General features: G+C 42.8%; 1 protein-coding gene across 1 annotated transcript in view; it reads right to left on the bottom strand.

Annotated features, from left to right (window-relative positions):
• LOC115173729 (potassium channel subfamily K member 9-like) overlaps positions 1 to 19,455 on the bottom strand; it is a 41,109-nt gene extending 21,654 nt beyond the window's left edge. Inside the window, exon 1 of the mRNA XM_029732079.1 lies at positions 18,385 to 19,455. Coding sequence (XP_029587939.1) covers positions 18,385 to 18,985 — 601 coding nt within the window. The 5' untranslated portion in view covers positions 18,986 to 19,455. The remainder of the gene's footprint in view (positions 1 to 18,384) is intronic.
• Positions 19,456 to 20,635: the final 1,180 nt, after the last annotated feature.

Genomic DNA, 20,635 nt, shown 5'->3' on the forward strand with positions numbered 1-20,635 from the left:
GTAAACATTTACACTCTGCATGATGCCTTCACACATACCTCCCTACACACACACAAATACATATATACACACACACACACACACACACACACACGCACATACGCACACACGCACACACACACACACACACACACACACACACACACACAGACAGACACACCAAACGCAACTTTAAATTATTCATATACCCTCTTGATTGGAAACTCACCCACAGCTACTACTGTCACCACATTCCGCGAATGAGATGTGAATGTATATACTGTGTTAGGTGACATAGAGAGAAGGGCTTTTTATAAGAGGACTTTTTTACAATACTGAGGTCTACTCCACATAGCCACACTCTTAGAAAAAAAGGTGCTATCTAGAACCTTAAAGGTTTCTTCGGCTGTCCCCATTGGAGAACCCTTTTTGGTTCCAGGTAGAACCCTTTTGGAACCCTTTTTTCTAAGAGTGTAGTTGAGTGACAGTGAATCAGGCTGTGCTGAACTGCACCTCATTGACAGTGCTTAACCCCTGTCTTTTGCAGCGACTGTACACAGAACATGATTGGTGCTCAGACTTCAATAGGTCCAGTAGTTGTTGTTATGGTAGAAAGGCGTGGGCAGTGTTTGTATTGGAGAATCTAACTAGTCGTGACACACAAAAGCAGCACAGCGCTTCGAGAGCTTATTCCTGGCTCCCATAAAAGCTATTGTTCTGAGAGCAATAAGAATATCAGTGCACCTGTCCTACACTCGCACACTCGCACACACAAGCACACACACACAAGCGCACACACACAAGCGCACACACACAAGCGCACACACACAAGCGCACACACACAAGCGCACACACACACAAGCACACACACACAAGCACACACACACAAGCACACACACACAAGCACACACACACAAGCACACACACACAAGCACACACAAGGCAAAGGGAGTTTTTTCATCTCACCCCGTCATCAGAGCTTAAAAGATGTCAATCTATATACACCGGTTTCACATTTAGCTGTATTCCAGTAAGATAGAAACAGCTTTCTGAAATTTGATTTAGCAGCGCCATTTTGTGGCTATGTATTTCAGTGAATTAAATGTAAAATATCTGTTACACTAATACATTTTGTGCTATGCCTTTTCGAAGAAGAGAGTGCTTTGTGACTAATGGTCTGTGTCTGTCATGTTTCACCAGTTACCCCATTACTCATGAAACCAATTCAAATGCATGATTTAATCAAAGGACAGAAATCACTAAAGAGAAGAGCTCTACAACTGTTTTCCCACCACGGGATCCATATTGGCCCTGGTGGAAGTAGTGCAGTAACTAGAGAATAGAGTGTCATTTGGGACGAAGCCTGTAAGAACATGTTACATCGCAGCCTCTGTGCTTGATCCATCACTGTACTGTCTCTGTCTCTGTCCATAACATTCAGCGAGTCAGACCCCAACATTGAGTTTCTGCAAGACATGGGATTTTTCAAATCCGCATCTCTTGCACACCACAAGACTGTGTTAGCCTGTAGAACTAAAGCTTATTTTTGTGTAGCTAAGGCAAGGCCTTAGGTCTCAGGTAAACTACACTGAACAAAAACATAAACAAAACATGTAAAGTGTTGGTCCCATGTTTCATGAGCTCAAATAAAAGATCCCAGAAATCCATCTACCTGAGATGTGTGGCATATCAAGAAGCTGATAAACAGCATGATCATTCCACAGGTGCACTTTGTGCTGGGGACAATAAAAGGCCACTCTAAAAGGTGAAGTTTTGTCACACAATGCAAAGTCACAGATGTCTCAGGAATGTCTACCAGAGCTGTTGCCAGATAATTGAATGTTCAATACTCTACCATAAGTGACCTCCAATGTCGTTTTAGAAAATGTGACAGCCCGTACAGCCAGCCTCACAACCGCAAACCACTTGTATGGTGTTGTGTGGGCGAGCGGTTTGCTGATGTCAATGTTGTGAACAGAGTGCCCCATGGTGGCGGTGGGGTTATGGTATGGGCAGGCATAAGCTACGGACAACGAACACAATTGCATTTTATCAATGGCAATTTGAATGTGATGAGATCCTGAGATCCATTGTGGTGCCGTTCATCCGCCGCCGTCACCTCATGTTTCAGCATGATAATGCACAGCCCCATGTTGCAAGGATCTGTACACAATTCCTGGAAGCTGAAAATGTCCCAGTTCTTCCATTGCCTGCATACTCACCAGACATGTACCCCATTGAGCATGTTTAGGATGCTCTGGATCGATGTGTACGACAGTGTGTTCCAGTTCCCACCAATATCCAGCAACTTCTCACAGCCATTGAAAAGAAGTGGGACAACATTCCACAGGTCACAATCAACAGCCTGATCAACTCTCTGTGAAGGAGATGTGTCATGCTGCATGAAGCAAATGGTGGTCACACCAGATACTGACTGGTTTTCTGATCAACGCCACTAACTTTTTTTATGTACAGTATCTGTGGCCAACAGATGCATATCTCTATTCCCAGTCACGTGAAATCAATAGATTGGGGCCTACTGAATTTATTTAAATTGACTGACTTCCTTACACGAAATGTAACTCAGTAAAATCTTCAAAATTGTTTTCATGTTGCATTTATATTTTTGTTCAGTATAATTACGTGAGTGTGATTCGCCATCTGAACCTCATCCATTACCAAAGCCCCCTTTGTCTTTCTTTACACGCTGCTGCACAGAGTCAAGAAACGGCTTCACTTTCCAAGCAATTAGTCAGAGAAATGAGAGGAACCAACCCCCGGGCCAATCTGGACACAGTGGAAACGTGAGTTAGAACTGCAAACAGAACAGAATTACCACGACGACATGTTATGCAGTGTCTCCACGGCAACAACCACGTCGCTACAGCTGTTCGCGCATGTGCTCATCTCCCCTCCTAAATCAGGACGATCACACGCTACTTATAGATTACAAGCAGTTGGCAGTGTTGGTGCCCATGGTGATGATGATGATGACGATGAGGATTTTATCTGAAAATCAACTATAGTCAAATTCAGGAAATAATTCTACAGTTTTGGTTTATTTTTACACACAACAAGCACAGCCAAAATGTTTACTGGAGTCTGTAGTTGTTCTCTCTTGAATGACTTCTCAAAATCATTATGACAGTTCTGTGTCCAGACTTGTGGATATCGACTTTCTTTGTTCACATATGCTGTGCACGCATACATGCACGCACACACACACACACACACAGTGTACAAAAACACCCACAAATCTAGTTGCTTCAACACATTATAATTAAGTAACTGGTTCCACAGCCTTTTTTTTGTTTACTCAACTTTACGGTCAAAGTGTTACCTGAACTTAATATTTTTAGTTGGTTCCAACTTGAGAAAACATAGGAAACAATTCTGTCCACTTAAAATAATGTATTTTCTCTTTTTTGGTATCTTAACTAAAAAAAAGGCTGTGTGCAGTATCTAGTTACACAAACAGATTGTGGCATACAATGTTTTCAACTTACATATTTGACACACATTGTGCATGTTTAGTTATACAGTAATTATTATTCAACATGTCCTCATCTGGGATTTGAACTCACAATCTCTTGGTTCATGACATTCTTAACTTCCTGCTACACCACCATGTCTGTGTCAGTTCATCTGACTATTCTCTCATCATTGATTTGCTGTACTTATTTAATCAATTTGAGTTTTTTCTGTATAGTTGTCTAATGTTGGTGGGGCATATTTCTTTGTTTAATTTTACTCCTTAATCACTATGATAAATAAAATATGTTTTCTTGAGTGTACTTTTAACATAGCAGAGGTTTACTTTGAAGTGCAAAGTGTAGCAATACCATTGAAATCAGTTACTGACACAGACATAGTTGTGTAGCAGGAAGATTGAAATGCTGTGAACCAAGAGGTTGTGAGTTCAAATCCCAGGAGACGGCACGTTGAATACTAATGTAGAAATAAACATGAACATGCACAATGTAGTCATGTATGTTGAATACGTTGTATGTTAATAGCACTGTGTTTGAAACTAGCTCCACAGCTGCCGCCTTGGTAAAACGCCAAAATAATCATTTCTATTTGAATGAACATATGATACATATTGAGCAAACAATTATTCTGAAGTTGACTTCATTTTTGTCTACGTTTCCTCATGTTGGAGCTAAGTTTGGGCCGACTAAAAATGTTAAATTCAGGTAACACTTTGACCAAAAACTTGAGTAAACAAAAAAAAGGCTGTGGAATCAGGTACTTAATAATATTTAGTTGAAACAATTTTTTCTTACAGTGCGCACACACGCACGCACGCACGCACGCACGCACACACACACCCTGAGAGGTTCCCAAGGTTCATTCTGCCCTTCTGATGTCTGTCTATCCAGCTAGCACTAACAACTACAGCCAATATTATCAGCCTATGGATACAGCATTATCAGCATTGTGTACATAACGTGTACCATTTGTGTTTAGTATTTTTGTTTAACCCCTCACATGGCAAGCAGTTAGTGTCAAGTGACTCATCCTCCTGCGAATGTTTTGATGGAAAAACAAATAGTTTGTCAAAACTGCAACGCTGTGGCCCGTATCCATATAAACTCTTTATTCATCTGTATATGGAACGTGTAATTAGAATGTAATAACTACAATATCATTCCCATAACTATCCAGCTCATGTTGATAGGCTAGAGCAAGATTTTGATTAATTGGATAATATTTTAAACATGTTCGTATTATTCAAACATAACTAGCTCCTAACCCCTTCTCCATCTGTTGAAACCAGAAACGTATGAGCCATGGACTGAGTATGAGCCAGGTCAGGTAAACTCATTATAAGGCAAGCCATCAATATACTCTACAGCCATGCATAGACATGGGCTGACCCACTTATAAAACACTGTGTACAATACTATATGTATAGGTTATATTCTCCCTGTAGTGGCCCTGGTCCTTTATCATATTCCATTTGTTTAAAGAAAAGGAAATTGTGTTCATACTGTTGACCTCTGTTATCATGAGAGGCACAGTGCTCGTCTTATCATTCACTTCCCAATGGGATGTCTCAGTCTGCACCTAGGGCAGGGGTTAGAAGCGTATTTCAAAAATATATATATTTAACCTTTATTTAACTCATTGAGATTTAAAATCTCTTTTTCAAGAGCGTCCTGGCCAAGATAGGCAGCACCAAGTCATTACAAAAATTACAGACAAACAACATGAACAACTACAAGTAATCTAGTAAAAACCATAGAATTTACAAGACTATAACAAAATCAAAAACAGCAAGTTAAAAACATTGACAGGTCAGGGAATCAGTCTCAAGATCATTCATCAGTGATTTAAAAATACCAATCGGGAGAAGTTCTTCCAGTTTAAAAGTATTTTGTAAAGCGTTCCAAGACGATGGCGCAGAGTACATAAAAGCCCTTTTACCAAATTCAGTTCGGACATTTGGAACAGTTAGCAGGATAAAGTCCAGCGAACGAAGAGAGTACCCACCACATTTCTGAACAATAAAAATGCCCAAATAAAAAGGTAGTAAACCCAAAATGGCTTTGTAAATAAAAGTATACCAGTGACTGAGCCTACGAGTGACTAGAGAAGGTCAGCCAACCCTGGTATACAAAGTGCAGTGGTGCATAAGGGTTTTGCAGTTTAAAATAAATCTCAAAGTGCCATGGTAAAGGGTGTAAATTGATCTCAAACACTGAGTGGAAGCATTCATATATAAAATATCCCCATAGTCTAGTAAAGGCAAAAATGTAGCTGATTTTATTGTATTTCATCAATAAATTTCATATTTTGTTCAATGATTCCACCATGGCTGTAATATTCTCTCTACTAGACTCCTTCTGGCTTCAAAAGAAAAACAGGCCTTATTCCTAAAATAAAATCCCAATTTCAGCTTAAATTTTTTTGTAAGCTGTTGAAAATGCAATTTACAGTTTTTAACAATCACTTTGGCACTAATTTCAGAACCTTGATGTCATTTTTCAAAACTCTAGACACAGAACTCACAACCGATGATCAAAATGCAAATGTTTCTAAACTAACACTTTATCCAATTGCTTGGACACAATACACATAAAGCTAAGATAATTTGTTCATTAAACTAAAATCATCTGTTAAAAATTACACAACTTAACATCAAAGTATAACCATTTCAAAATGCAATTCACACACTACATCTGAGATGACTGTCTATTCATTTCATTACAATGAACTATCAATTGATACAACTGCCCAAAATTATAAATGACTGTTGCATTACTCTTAATGCATAGTTTTATGGAAACTGACTAACAATATTCCATGTTTAGATCATGAAAGTTTCAGGATAACGAGATCCATTGACACCAATTACCGTGGAACATGAACCAATTGGACTACATTATCTATGGATGTAATATTTCATCATCATTCTTTATCAGACCCTGTTTCTATGGTCCTATGTACCACTTTTCCAGACCATGTTTTCAGATTTGACATTACTGTACACTCACCGGCCACTTTATTAGGTACACCTATCTAGTACTGGGTAGGACCCCCTTTTGCCTCCACAACAGCTTGAATTATTCATTGTGTTGTATGTTAAGAAATGCCATTCTGCACACCACTGTTTTAAACAGCTGTTGTTTGAGCATTTGTGGCCTTTCTGTTAGCTTGAATGAGTCTGGACATTCTCCTCTGACCTCTCTCATTAACAAGGTGTTTTTGCCCACAGAAATGCCGCTCACTGAGTGTGTTTTGTTTATCGCACCATTCTCTGTAAACTCTGGAGACTGTAGTGCGTAAAAATCCCAGGAAGGCAGCTGTTTCTGAGATGCTGGAATCACCATGTGTGGCATCAACAATCATACCACGGTCAAAGTTGCTTAGATTACTCATCTTGCCTGTTCTAATATTTGGTCGAACAACATCTAAAGCTCTCTACTCTATATACTCTATATATTGAGTTGCAGGCAGCCACATGATTCGCTGTTCGAATGTAACCTTCCTTGATGAGCTTAATCAGGTCTGTAGAGCTGATGGCATGACCTATGTCATTGTGTGGGATAATGTCAGGTTCCACCATGCTCAAATGGTGCAAGCATGGTTTCAGGCCCATCCACAATTTACCACCCTGTACTTAGCCCCATACTCTCCTTTCCTTAACCTGATTGAGGAATTTTTCTCCACATGAAGGTGGAAGGTATATGATAGGTGCACTCATGAACAAGCCGCCCTTCTCCAGGCCATGGATGACGCATGCAATGACATCACGGCAAACCAGTGTCAGGCCTGGATTCACCATGCCCGAAGATTCTTCCCAAGATGTTTGGCTAATGAAAACATGTGGATGTGGATGAGAACCTATGGCCAAATCCACAAGACAGGGTTGAGGGAAATATAGAAGTACAGTAATCAATCCTTTGTTTAGCTTTTTACAGTAAGCCAGGTGAGGAACACTGCAGTTGACGTTTTACTGTAGTTTTTTTCTTTTTTTGTAGCTAATTATTTTTGCTTTGATTCAAAGAAACCTATGTTGTGATTTTATTGTATTTCATCAATAAATGTCATATTTTGGTCAATGATTCCACCGTGGCTGTAATATTCTCTCTACTAGTCCTTTTACAGTGATGTATTTACGTGTAGTAGCATAATGAAATGTGTCACATATTTTGTACTACAATATTTAATGATTGTACGAACAACTACACAGTGAAACTATCGGTATCTTGTGTGTGGGTGATCTAAATGAATGTTCCTATGGTATTTCATGATAAATGAGTTATTTGAACCAAAAGTGAAAGGTTTCTTTAAAGATATGAATGCACAATGCAATGTTTTGAACATTGGACAGCCTGTGTTACAAGTGTTACAGTTTTGAGTTTTGTGTCTAGAGTTTTGAAAAATGACCACAAGGTTCTGAAATTAGTGCCGAAGTGATTGTTAAAAACTGTAAAAGAGAGGCCGTCATCAATTAAAATTCCAAGATATTTATATGAGGTTACGGTCTCAATCTCATTGCCCTGACAGGTATGGCCCCCGGGTCGGATCCAGCCCATGATGGGGTCCAATCACGCCCACGGCTGGTTCGAGTAAAATATATACACTGCTCAAAAAAATAAAGGGAACACTTAAACAACACATCCTAGATCTGAATGAAATAAATAATCTTATTAAATACTTTTTTCTTTACATAGTTGAATGTGCTGACAACAAAATCACACAAAAATAATCAATGGAAATCCAATTTATCAACCCATGGAGGTCTGGATTTGGAGTCACACTCAAAATTAAAGTGGAAAACCACACTACAGGCTGATCCAACTTTGATGTAATGTCCTTAAAACAAGTCAAAATGAGGCTCAGTAGTGTGTGTGGCCTCCACGTGCCTGTATGACCTCCCTACAACGCCTGGGCATGCTCCTGATGAGGTGGCGGATGGTCTCCTGAGGGATCTCCTCCCAGACCTGGACTAAAGCATCCGCCAACTCCTGGACAGTCTGTGGTGCAACGTGGCGTTGGTGGATGGAGCGAGACATGATGTCCCAGATGTGCTCAATTGGATTCAGGTCTGGGGAATGCCTTCCTCTTGTAGGAACTGCTGACACACTCCAGCCACATGAGGTCTAGCATTGTCTTGCATTAGGAGGAACCCAGGGCCAACCGCACCAGCATATGGTCTCACAAGGGGTCTGAGGATCTCATCTCGGTACCTAATGGCAGTCAGGCTACCTCTGGCGAGCACATGGAGGGCTGTGCGGCCCCCCAAAGAAATGCCACCCACACCATGACTGACCCACCGCCAAACCGGTCATGCTGGAGGATGTTGCAGGCAGCAGAACGTTCTCCATGGCGTCTCCAGACTCTGTCACATCTGTCACGTGCTCAGTGTGAACCTGCTTTCATCTGTGAAGAGCACAGGGCGCCAGTGGCGAATTTGCCAATCTTGGTGTTCTCTGGCAAATGCCAAATGTCCTGCACAGTGTTGGGCTGTAAGCACAACCCCCACCTGTGGACGTCGGGCCCTCATACCACCCTCATGGAGTCTGTTTCTGACAGTTTGAGCAGACACATGCACATTTGTGGCCTGCTGGAGGTCATTTTGCAGGGCTCTGGCAGTGCTCCTCCTGCTCCTCCTTGCACAAAGGCGGAGGTAGCGGTCCTGCTGCTGGTTTGTTGCCCTCCTACGGCCTCCTCCACGTCTCCTGATGTACTAGCCTGTCTCCTGGTAGCGCCTCCATGCTCTGGACACTACGCTGACAGACACAGCAAACCTTCTTGCCACAGCTCACATTGATGTGCCATCCTGGATGAGCTGCACTACCTGAGCCACTTGTGTGGGTTGTAGACTCCGTCTCATGCTACCACTAGAGTGAAAGCACCGCCAGCATTCAAAAGTGACCAAAACATCAGCTTGGAAGCATAGGAACTGAGAAGTGGTCTGTGGTCTCCACCTGCACAACCACTCCTTTATTGGGGGTGTCTTGCTTATTGCCTAAAATTTCCACCTGTTGTCTATTCCATTTGCACAACAGCATGTGAAATTTATTGTCAATCAGTGTTGCTTCCTAAGTGGACAGTTTGATTTCACAGAAGTGTGATTGACTTGGAGTTACATTGTGTTGTTTAAGTGTTCCCTTTATTTTTTTGAGCAGTATATATATCAATATACTTTAAATTACTAAAATGGAAACTGTGTAGAAATGATAACGGACTTACATTTATACACTTTATAAATATGATGAGGCCCTTCCCATATATTTTCACTCTGAGAGAGTTAACGGAAATTAAGTCAACATAGCCGAGTAACAACAACACCAAGATTTCTTTAATCAAATGTCCTGTTCTGTTGTGCTGAAAGGTAGGTAAGGTGACAGACATTTCGAACACTCATCTGAATTAAAGGCGGGGAAAGTCACATCAATTTCGAATGACTAAATGTATTCTACAATGGGAAAGTAAACACTAGTGTTTAAAATCTGAACACTTATGAGATATAGGTGTTCTCCTGGTTGGAAACTGACTGGAAAAAGCTGACTATCATGTTTAATCTTGCATTCTAAACGTCTGTGTTTAAGATGAGAATGCTTACTGGCAAATCTAACTAGCTAACGGTTAAGTTTTAAACACTGACATTTAGGTTCTAGGTTCTAAGGAATTATCATGGTCCACACACACCAACGCAGTCGTGAAGAGGGCACGACAACGCCTCTTCCCCCTCAGGAGGCTGAAAAGATTTGGCAGCTGCATTGAGAGCATCATGACTGGCTGCATCACCACTCGGTATGGCAACTGCTGGGCATCCAACCGCAAGGTGCTACAGAGGTTTGTGCGTACGGCCCAGTACATAAATAGGGCCGAGCTCCCTGCCATTCAGGACCTCTATACCAGGCAGTGTCAGAGGAAGGCCCTAAAATTTTACAAATCTCCAACATCCCATGTCATACACTGTTCTCTCTGCTACCGCAAGGCAAGCAGTACCGATGTACCAAGTCTGGATGAAACAGCACCCTGAACAGCTTCTACTCCCAAGCCATCAGACTGCTAAATAGTTAGTGCATGTAACTATTGGTTAACTATTTAACTATCTGCATTGACCCTTTATGCACTAACTCTTTTGACTCATCACATATGCTGCTGCTACAGTTAATTATCAATCCTGTTGCCGAGTCACTTTATCCCTACCTATATGTATCTACCTCAATTACCTCGTACCCCTGCACATCGACTCGGTACTGGTACCCCATGTATATAGCCATGTTATCGTTGCTCATTGTGTATTTACAATGCATTCGGAAAGAATTCAGACCCCTTCCTTTTTGCGCATTTTGTTACGTTACAGCCTTATTCTAAAATTGATCAAACCATTTTTACCCATCAATCTACACACATTAACCCATAACAATTAAGCAAAAACAGGTTTTTAGAATTTTTAACAAATGAATTAAACATTTTCAATTTAAATATCTTATTTACATAAGTACTCAGATCCTTTGCTATGAGACTCGAAATAGAGATCACGTGCATCCTGTTTCTATTGATCATCCTTCAGATGTTTCTACAACTTGACTGGGGTCCACCTGGGGTAAATTAAATTGATTGGACATTATTTGGAAAGGCACACACTTGTCTATATAAGGTCCCACAGTTGACAATGCATGTCAGAGCAAAATCAAAGCCATGAGGTCCAAGGAATTGTCCGTTGAGCTCCAAGACAGGATTGTGTTGAGGCAAAACATCTCTGCAGCATTGAAGGTCCCCAAGAACACATTGGCCTCCATCATTCTTCAATGGAAGAAGTTTGGAAGCACCAAGACTCTTCCTAGAGTTGGCCGCAAACTAAGCAATCGGGTTAGAAGGGCCTTGGTCAGGGAGGTGACCAAGAACCCACTGGTCACTCCGACAGAGCTCCAGAGTTCCTCTGTGGAGATGGGAGAACCTTCCAGAAGGACAACCATCTATGCACCACTCCACCAATCAGACTTTTATGGTAGAGTGTCCAGACGGAAGCCACTCCTCAGTAAAAGGCACATGACGGGCCTCCCGAGTGGCGCAGCGGACTAAGGCACAGCATCGCAGTGCTAGAGGCATTACTACAGACCAGGGTTCATTCCTGGGCTGTGCCACAACCGGCCATGGCCGGGAGTCCAATAGGACAGTGCACAATTTGCTCAGCGTCGTCCGGCTTAAGGTAGGGTGTGGACGGGGCTTTACTTTGCTCATCGCGCCCTAGCAACTCCTTCTGGCGTGCCAGGCGCCTGCAGGCTGACCCCGGGCGGCAGTTGAACGGTGTTTCCTCCGACACATTGGTGCGGCTGGCTTCCAGGTTAAGCTGGCGGGTGTTAAGGAGCATGGTTAGGTGGGTCATGTTTTGGTGGACACATGACTCCACCTTCGCCTCTCCCGAGCCCGTTGGGGAGTTACAGCAATGAGACAAGATCGAAATTGGGGAGAAAATGAATAAGGCACACGGCACGCTTGGAGTTTGACAAAAGGCACCTAAAGCACTCTCAGATCATGAGAAACAAGATTTTCTAGTGTGATGTAGCCAAGATTGAATTCTTTGGCCTGAATGCCAAGCGTCACATCTGGAGGAAACCTGGCACTATCCCTACGGTGAAGCATACTGGTGGCAGCATAATGCTGTGGGGATGTTTTTCAGCGGCAGGGACTGGGAGACTAGTCAGGATTGAGAATAACAAAGCAAAGTACAGAGAGATCCTTGATGAAAGCCTGCTCCAGAGAGCTCAGGACCTCAGATTGAGGTGAAGGTTCCCCATCCAACAGGACAGCGACCCTAAGCACACAGCCAAGACAACGCAGGAGTGGCTTCGAACAAGTCTCTGAATGTCCTTGAGTGGCCCAGCCAGAGCCCAGACCTGAACTCGATCAAACATCTCTGGAGAGACCTGAAAATAGCTATGCAGCAACGCTCCCCATCCAACCTGACAGAGCTTGGCAGGATCTGCAGAGAAGAATGGGAGAAACTCTCCAAATACAGGTGTGCCAAGCTTGTAGCGTCATACCCAAGACGACTCAAGGCTGAAATCGCTGCAAAAGATGCTTCAACAAAGTACTGAGTAAAGGGTCTGAATACTTATGTAAATTTATTATTTCAGTTTTTTATTTTGAATACATTTGCAAAAATTTCTATAAACCTGTTTTTGCTTTGTCATTTTGCGGTATTGTGTGTAGCTCGATGAGGGAAAGAAAATAATTGAATCCCCGTTGGGGAGTTGCAGCGATGATACAAGATCGAAATTGGGGGAAAAATACATTTATTTTATAATAAGGCACTTGACAGCCCGCTTTGAGTTTGCCAAAAGCCACCTAAAGCACTCAGACCATGAGAAACAAGATTCTCTGGTCTGATGTAACTCTTTGAACTCTTTGGTCTAAATGCCAAGTGTCACATCTGGAGGCAATCTGGCACCATCCCTATGGTGAAGCACGGTGCTGGCAGCATCATGCTGTGGGGATGTTTTTCAGCAGCAGGGACTGGGAGACTAGTCAGGATCAAGGGAAAGATGAACAGAGCAAAGTACAGAGAGATTCTTGATGAAAGCCTGCTCCAGAGAGCTCAGGACCTCAGACTGAGGTGAAGATTCACCGTCCAACAAGACAGCGACCCTAAGCACACAGCCAAAACAACGCAGGAGTGACTTCGGGACAAGTCTCTGAATGTCCTTGAGTGCCATCAAACACATGGAAATAAGATAACATTCAACCTATTCCACTCCAGCCATTACCAGGAGCCCGTCCTCACCAATTAAAGTGCCACCAATTTCCTGTGGCTTACATTCAACAATGGAAATATGGCCAAACTCTAAAGGGATCGTTTCACATTCAAATAGATCTAACCAGCTCATTCTACATGTAGATACAACTCTAAAGCCCATTCATTTAAATGTTCTTTAACTGCTGTAACTTAACAAATACAATGGAAGGGCACTACCTGAATTTACACTCTACAGTAGCCAGTTAATAAGTTCTGCTAGGCTTATCTGAAGATGTGCTTAGTGCATTAGTTTCCTTTGCACCGTTAAGTGCCCGTGTTGAATAATATAATACGTAGATGGTGTCCATAACGGAGATGGTGTCCCCATGCACCTCTATGCTTCAGAGGGGTCGGGTTAAATGCAGAAGACACATTTCAGTTGAACGCATTCAGTTGCGCAACTGACTAGGTATCCCCCTTTCCCTAATGTAGGCCTAATGCCCACCTGCTCTGATCTTCGATACAGTTTCATCAAATATCGTTTGGGCGAAATTAATTATTGATCTTGATTTCTGTCTGATGAAAACCTCTTCTCTCCAAAACAGAAACTTTTCAGGAATTTGAAAAAATTACCATATTTTCCCATTAACGAAAAGGCAATTATGAAACTTCAGAAGCAATTTTGAAAATATTTTCTTGGTCCTAGAATCATTAAATGATCAGAATACATTGAGGGGAGTTACTGCTTTAAATAAATGTAAACAAATAAAAGTGATGAAATTAGGCTAAAATGTAGGCCTACTCTCAGTGTAGAAACAATGCTATCTAATCTACTGCCTGTCTTTTCTTGGCCCTCTACAAAGACCATTATGATTGTGTCTTGTTTTATAGAAATGCTGATTCCCCTTAACATCCATTGTTTTGTGGATGAGAGCTGCTTAAAGAGATGTCCATACTGTGGCAAAGATCAAAGGAGGCTAAACCTTTCACTTTAAGGTTGGCAAGACCACTTCAATCAATTAACTAGCATGTTCATTATAGGCCCTAAGGTAAATATAGGCCATGCAAATCTGTACATGAAAGGCACCAGACTACTCTGAATATGTTTTGTTTTATTTATTTTATTTCACCTTTATTTAACCAGGTAGGCTAGTTGAGAACAAGTTCTCATTTACAACTGCGACCTGGCAAAGATAAAACAAAGCCATGCGTCACAAACAACAACACAGAGTTACACATGGAATAAACAAACATAGGGTCAAAAATACAATAGAAAAAAGTATATATACAGTGTGTGCAAATTAGGTAGGATAAGGGAGGTGAAGCGATAAATAGGCCATAGTGGCGAATAATTACATTATGGAAATTAAACACTGGAGTGATAGATGTGCAGGAGATGAATGTGCAAGTAGATACTGGGGTGCAAAGGAGCAAAATAAATAAAATAAATAACAGTATGGGGATGAGGTAGTTGGATGGGCTATTTACAGATGTGCTATGTACAGGTGCAGTGATCTGTGAGCTGTTCTGACAGCTGGTGCTTAAAGATAGGGAGGGAGATATGAGTCTCCAGCTTCAGTGATTTTTGCAATTCTTTCCAGTCATTTGCAGCAGAGAACTGGAAGGAAAGGCGGCCAAAGGAGTAATTGGCTTTGGGGGTGACCATTGAAATATACCTGCTGGAGCGCGTGCTACGGGTGGATGTTGCTATGGTGACCAGTGAGCTGAGATAAGGCGGGGCTTTACCTATCAAAACTTATAGATGACCTGGAGCCAGTGGGTTTGGCGGCGAATATGAAGCGAGGGCCAGCCAACGAGAGCATACAGGTCGCAGTGGTGGGTAGTATATGGGGCTTTAGTGACAAAACGGATGGCACTGTGATAGACTGCATCCAATTTGCTGAGTAGAGTGTTGGAGGCTATTTTGTAAATGACATCGCCGAAGTCAAGGATCGGTAGGATAGTCAGTTTTACGAGGATATGTTTGGCAGCATGAGTGAAGGATGCTTTGTTGCGAAATAGGAAGCCGATTCTCGATTTAATTTTGGATTGGAGATGCTTAATGTGAGTCTGGAAGGAGAGTTTACAGTGTAACCAGACACCTAGGTTTTTGTAGTTGTCCACATATTCTAACTCAGAACCGTCCAGAGTAGTGATGCTGGACGGGCGGGCAGGTATGGGCAGCAATCGGTTGAAGAGCATGCATTTAGTTTAACTTGCGTTTAAAAGCAGTTGGAGGCCACGGAAGGGGAGTTGTATGGCATTGAAGCTCGTCTGGAGGTTAGTTAACACAGTGTCCAACGAAGGGCCAGAAGTATACAGAATGGTGTCGTCTGCATAGAGGTGGATCAGAGAATCACCAGCAGCAAGAGCGACATCATTGATGTATACAGAGAAGAGAGTTGGCCCGAGAATTGAACCCTGTGGCACCCCCATAGAGACTGCCAGAGGTCCGGACAACAGGCCCTCCGATTTGACACACTGAACTCTATCTGAGAAGTAGTTGGTGAACCAGGCGAGGCAGTCATTTGAGAAACCAAGGCTGTTGAGTCTGCCGATAAGAATGTGGTGATTGACAGAGTCGAAAGCCTTGGCCAGGTTGATGAATACAGCTGCACAGTATTGTCTCTTATCGATGGCAGTTATGATATCGTTTAGGACCTTGAGCGTGGCTGTGGTGCACCCATGACCAGCTCGGAAACCAGATTGCATAGCGGAGAAGGTACGGTGGGATTCGAAATGGTCGGTGATATGTTTGTTATCTTGGCTTTCAAAGACCTTAGAAAGGCAGGGTAGAATAGATATAGGTCTGTATCAGTTTGGGTCTAGAGTGTCTCCCCCTTTAAAGAGGGGGATGACCGCGGCAGCTTTCCAATCTTTGGGGATCTCAGACGATACGAAAGAGAGGTTGAACAGGCTAGTAATAGGGGTTGCAACAATTTCGGCTGATCATTTTAGAAAGAGAGGGTTCAGATTGTCTAGCCCGGGTGGGGTCCAGATTTTGCAGCTCTTTCAGAACATCAGCTATCTGTATTTGGGTGAAGAAAAAATGGGGGAGACTTGGGCAAGTTCCTGTGGGGGGTGCAGGGCTGTTGACCGGGGTAGGGGTAGCCAGGTGGAAAGCATGGCCAGCCGTAGAAAAATGCTTATTGAAATTCTTAATTATCATGGATTTATCGGTGGTGACAGTGTTTCCTAGCCTCAGTGCAGTGGGCAGCTGGGAGGAGGAGGTGCTCTTATTCTCCATGGACTTTACAGTGTCCCAGAACTTTTTGGAGTTTGTGCTACAGGATGGAAATTTCTGTTTGAAAAAGCTAGCCTTTGCTTTCCTAACTGCCTGTGTATATTGGTTCCTAATTTCCCTGAAAAGTTGCATATCGCAGGTCTATTCAATGCTAATGCAGTAAAAACAGGATGTTTTTGTGCTGGTCAAGGACAGTCAGGTCTGGAGTGAACCAAGGGCTATATCTGTTCCTGGTTCTACATTTTTTAAATGGGGCATGCTTATTTAAGATGGTGAGGAAAGCACTTTTAAAGAATAACCAGGCATCCTCTACTGGCGGGATGAGGTCAATATCCTTCCAGGTCGATTAGAAAGGCCAGCTCGCTATGTGCTAATCTTGTAGGCCTTACTCTATATCCTAGAGCATATACATATGTTATCTTCTATCAAATTGGATATAGTCAGGCTAAAAATTCGGGCTAAAATTCGTTGGAGGAAAAGGAAGGACCTGATCATTTGGCTGAGAAAAGGTTATCTGCGTTTTATTCAGGCAGTTCGTGCATGGCCAGCTGCAGATCCTCCCTCGTGACGTGGCTGTAGGCAGCGCAGCCTGCAGGAGCTCGAGGATGTGTCCTTTCAGCAGCTCAGCTCATGTTCAAGCTGCAGCAACAACTGACAGAATGAACTTCAGATAAAGTTACGTTCACACAATAATGCGATTGTTGTGGATAGTCTGGTTAATATAATAGTTCGTTTAATACGTTTACATGCTTTGCAAGAATAACGACTTCCCTAATAAAATGTTTACATGGACACATCTGAAATCAAGCTGATGGGAAATGCAGAAAATCGCCAATCAAAATAAACGTTCTACCACAGTGACCATGATTTTTGTGTAGACTATTTGATTCTGAGTTCGGACATGTAAAGTTTGTATGTGAAAACTATTCACTTGCACATGCGTAGAAAGATTGATCAGAAAACCAGGTGTGCTATCGGTGTATGCTTACACGATTATTAAAATAAGCAGAGTAAGGTGTTAACATTACTAATGCCATACTCCGCCTTCTGCCATAATCAGTTTAATATCGATTTTTTTTGTGTGAATGTAAACGTATTGAAAACCTCCACAGTTTTTTGTGTTGACGCTTAATCAATCACAACATTTTGTAACCTACCACTTGCATGATCTGTCATTAAATCATGACGGAAATGTAAAGGACTCAAACCTGTTCTCTACAGGGGTAATGCAGATGCAGCAACAGTAGTGCAGTTGAAATGATTATACATGTAGGCCTGTCATTATTTGGTTTCCAAAAATGTGTTCTAGCCTATCTCAGCTGCGTGGTAGGCTGATGGTGCAATGTGGTACTCGAGGGAATGATTGCATACAGTAACCTATAGGTCTGATGTTTTGTGTAGGCTACTTATCTTTTCTGATTCAATTGATTAGCTGCTGAACTGTATAACGGGAATGGTCCGTTCATCTAGGCAGACGCATTATTTTGATGCTACTGCTGGTAGTAAATATGTTTTTATTTTCTATAAAGATGATGTGCAGAAACATTGCCATGCACAGGTGGCATTTTACTGTTATTGCGTCATCATTTTGTCTCGCCTGTTAACATACCAGAGCTAAAACGACATTTGACCTACTTTTCTAAAACAATTTATGTTGCATAATGAACAGGTTTTAAGGGTTAATACCGGGTAGTGGGTATAGACTACATGTTGCTGAACTAAGTTTAGTGAAACGCCGCACAATGCTGTGTTGACTTTAATTCATTGTGCTATATAGTGGTTATAAGTTATGTAACTATTTAAAATGGAGCCTTTTCACCACCCAACAACCACGACCCTGACTGTGATTAGGCTATAGACTGTATATCACCGCATAACTGACATTATCTTGACACAGTGGTTGTGCGTAATGCTGTTACGCAATTAAACCTCCATGGCGTGTAGACTGCAGACTCACCTATGGTGGTGATGACTGTGATGGCAAAGTAAAAAGATCCAGCAAATTTCCACTGAACCCCAGCCCTGTGGGGCTCGGCCTCCATAATGATGGTCTCCAGTTTGCGGTAGTCGTCCTCGCTAATGTTATATTTCCCTTGGAGACGCTTCTCCTCTGCCTCCAGCTGTTCTTTCTCCCGCATCTCGAAATCTGACTCCAGGGCATCGAACACCGCGGCCCCGACCAGCAGGTACGTGAACGTGCAGATGATCAGGGACAAGGTCCGCACGTTCTGCCGCTTCATGACCACCAGGAACCGGCGAGTGAGGGGCTCATGTCCCCTCGTATCCCCCGGGAAGGCTGCGCAGCAATCGGGAAAGCGTTGGCAGCGGCTGGAAGAGGAGGGACAGACTGGCGCGTGTTGGTGACGGTGGGTGCGCTGGACGGAGGAGCAGTAGTGGAGACTGCTAGGTGTGTGATCCCTGTAACAGGTCCCCAGATCCTGCTCCGGGTTCGCAGAGAGACACAGGAGACTGCTCGATCGCCGGGACCACGAGCCCTGCAGCCTAGAAACTCTGCGCAAAACCTGCCCAAACCAAGTCCTCCCGGCGCGTAGTGCCATCAACAAGCAGCTGCTAGATTCCTCTGTTGTCTTCTTATCCAAGAGTCAACGTTTTTATAACGAATTCAATGAAACACATATGGAAAATTAATGTTCGATTATTTTCGTTGTGAATCTGTAAATGTTTGATGCGGTATTTTCAGGTCGTGATTTAAAGAGAAGTGAACAGATCCACGAGAGGTTAGATGAGGGTGAAGCATCTTTTCGCATTTGCTCCCAGTAAGTTTCAGTGAGCAGCAACCTGTTCATCTCGGCGCCTCATCCTCAAGTGGCAGGCTATTTTTAACAACGAACCATCCCCCCCATTCGCACATAATCAATTGGCTGTGTGGAATCCAGAAATACAGCTCAGAAATAGAAGACATCGCACGAAGTTATTTCCATTTGATTCACAATGTGCTGTGTTGAGTCGTCGATAAGACAGATGGTTAAATGAGGAGAGCAACACAACTGAGGATCCGGGAGAAAAAAAAGGCTACTCACTCAATTGATTCGCGCTGTGGGGATCTGAACCCAGGCAATGATCAACACATTTAACCAGAGATGTAATGTAACACTGTGCACAGCATAATTCGTGTCAATTGCGCAATTATTTACTACAGGTTCCTTTCCTTATGTCGGATCATATTGCCATGCTTTATTGTTCAAATAAAACTATTCCAAAACGGTGACTCGAAGAACCACCTCGTGATCAATAAATCAACATTGGCAACAGGTTCAGTTTCAAATGCTCCTTTCCTAGAATAGTGACGCGGTGTTCTGCCTCAGGACCAAAAGTGCATTGTCACTGTGTAGCCTACTTTAGCAACCAGGAGCAGGCAAACCCAAAATATCGGTATAGCGTAACTGATAAAGGACAGAATTGGAAATTTCACAAAATCCAAATAATTAATGATCCTGGTGCATGTCTCCCATTAGGCGCGCGGTGACTACCGGCTCAGCTGCGAGCATCCAAGTGCCCTCGAGGCTTGAGCTGATTTCTCCGCGGGCTTCCAATCAACTGGAGTTGAATAGAAAAAACATCGGTTTTTCCTCGTTAGTAGAAGTTACTTGAGGCCATGAATTAACGCTACTTTCAGAGGATAGAGAGACAGAGATGATGATGCCGAACACTGCGTGTCCTCACTGGCTACTGACGCTGAGTGTGTGGATTCTCTCTGCATCAAAGTTATCTCCTGTGAGAAGTGTGGCAGGCAAGATCATTTAAGAGACCGTTGCGATCTGATTATCCCGCTGTTCTATTTTAGTCCACTCTATTTTAAGACATTCCAATTGTTGAACATGTTTACTTCAATCCGTCTTCCTCCCCAGGGACATCTCTTAATATCCCTCCCCCCTTGTCACCCCACCCCTCTCCTCACCACCCCTCCGGCAGCGACCACTACCACTCATTATCAATACGAGTTTACTTTCAAATACATGACTGCCTCACATATGATTGCTCTGCCAGCCGGGTTTGCCCAAATGTAATGAAACGCTAAATCGTTGTATGTGCCGGTAGCCAATAGCTGCTGTCCATGGTGCTAGTTTACAGTCAGGGTTCGCATGCATGTGCACTGGAAGGACTAGGAAGCACCGTGCTGCAGCAGAAGAATGCATTCATCTATGAAGATGGGTGTTCAAAGAAACCGTATCTGAGGAAAATATTCT

Source organism: Salmo trutta, chromosome 34, assembly GCF_901001165.1.
Source record: "Salmo trutta chromosome 34, fSalTru1.1, whole genome shotgun sequence".
In the NCBI taxonomy this organism is placed as follows: domain Eukaryota; kingdom Metazoa; phylum Chordata; class Actinopteri; order Salmoniformes; family Salmonidae; genus Salmo; species Salmo trutta.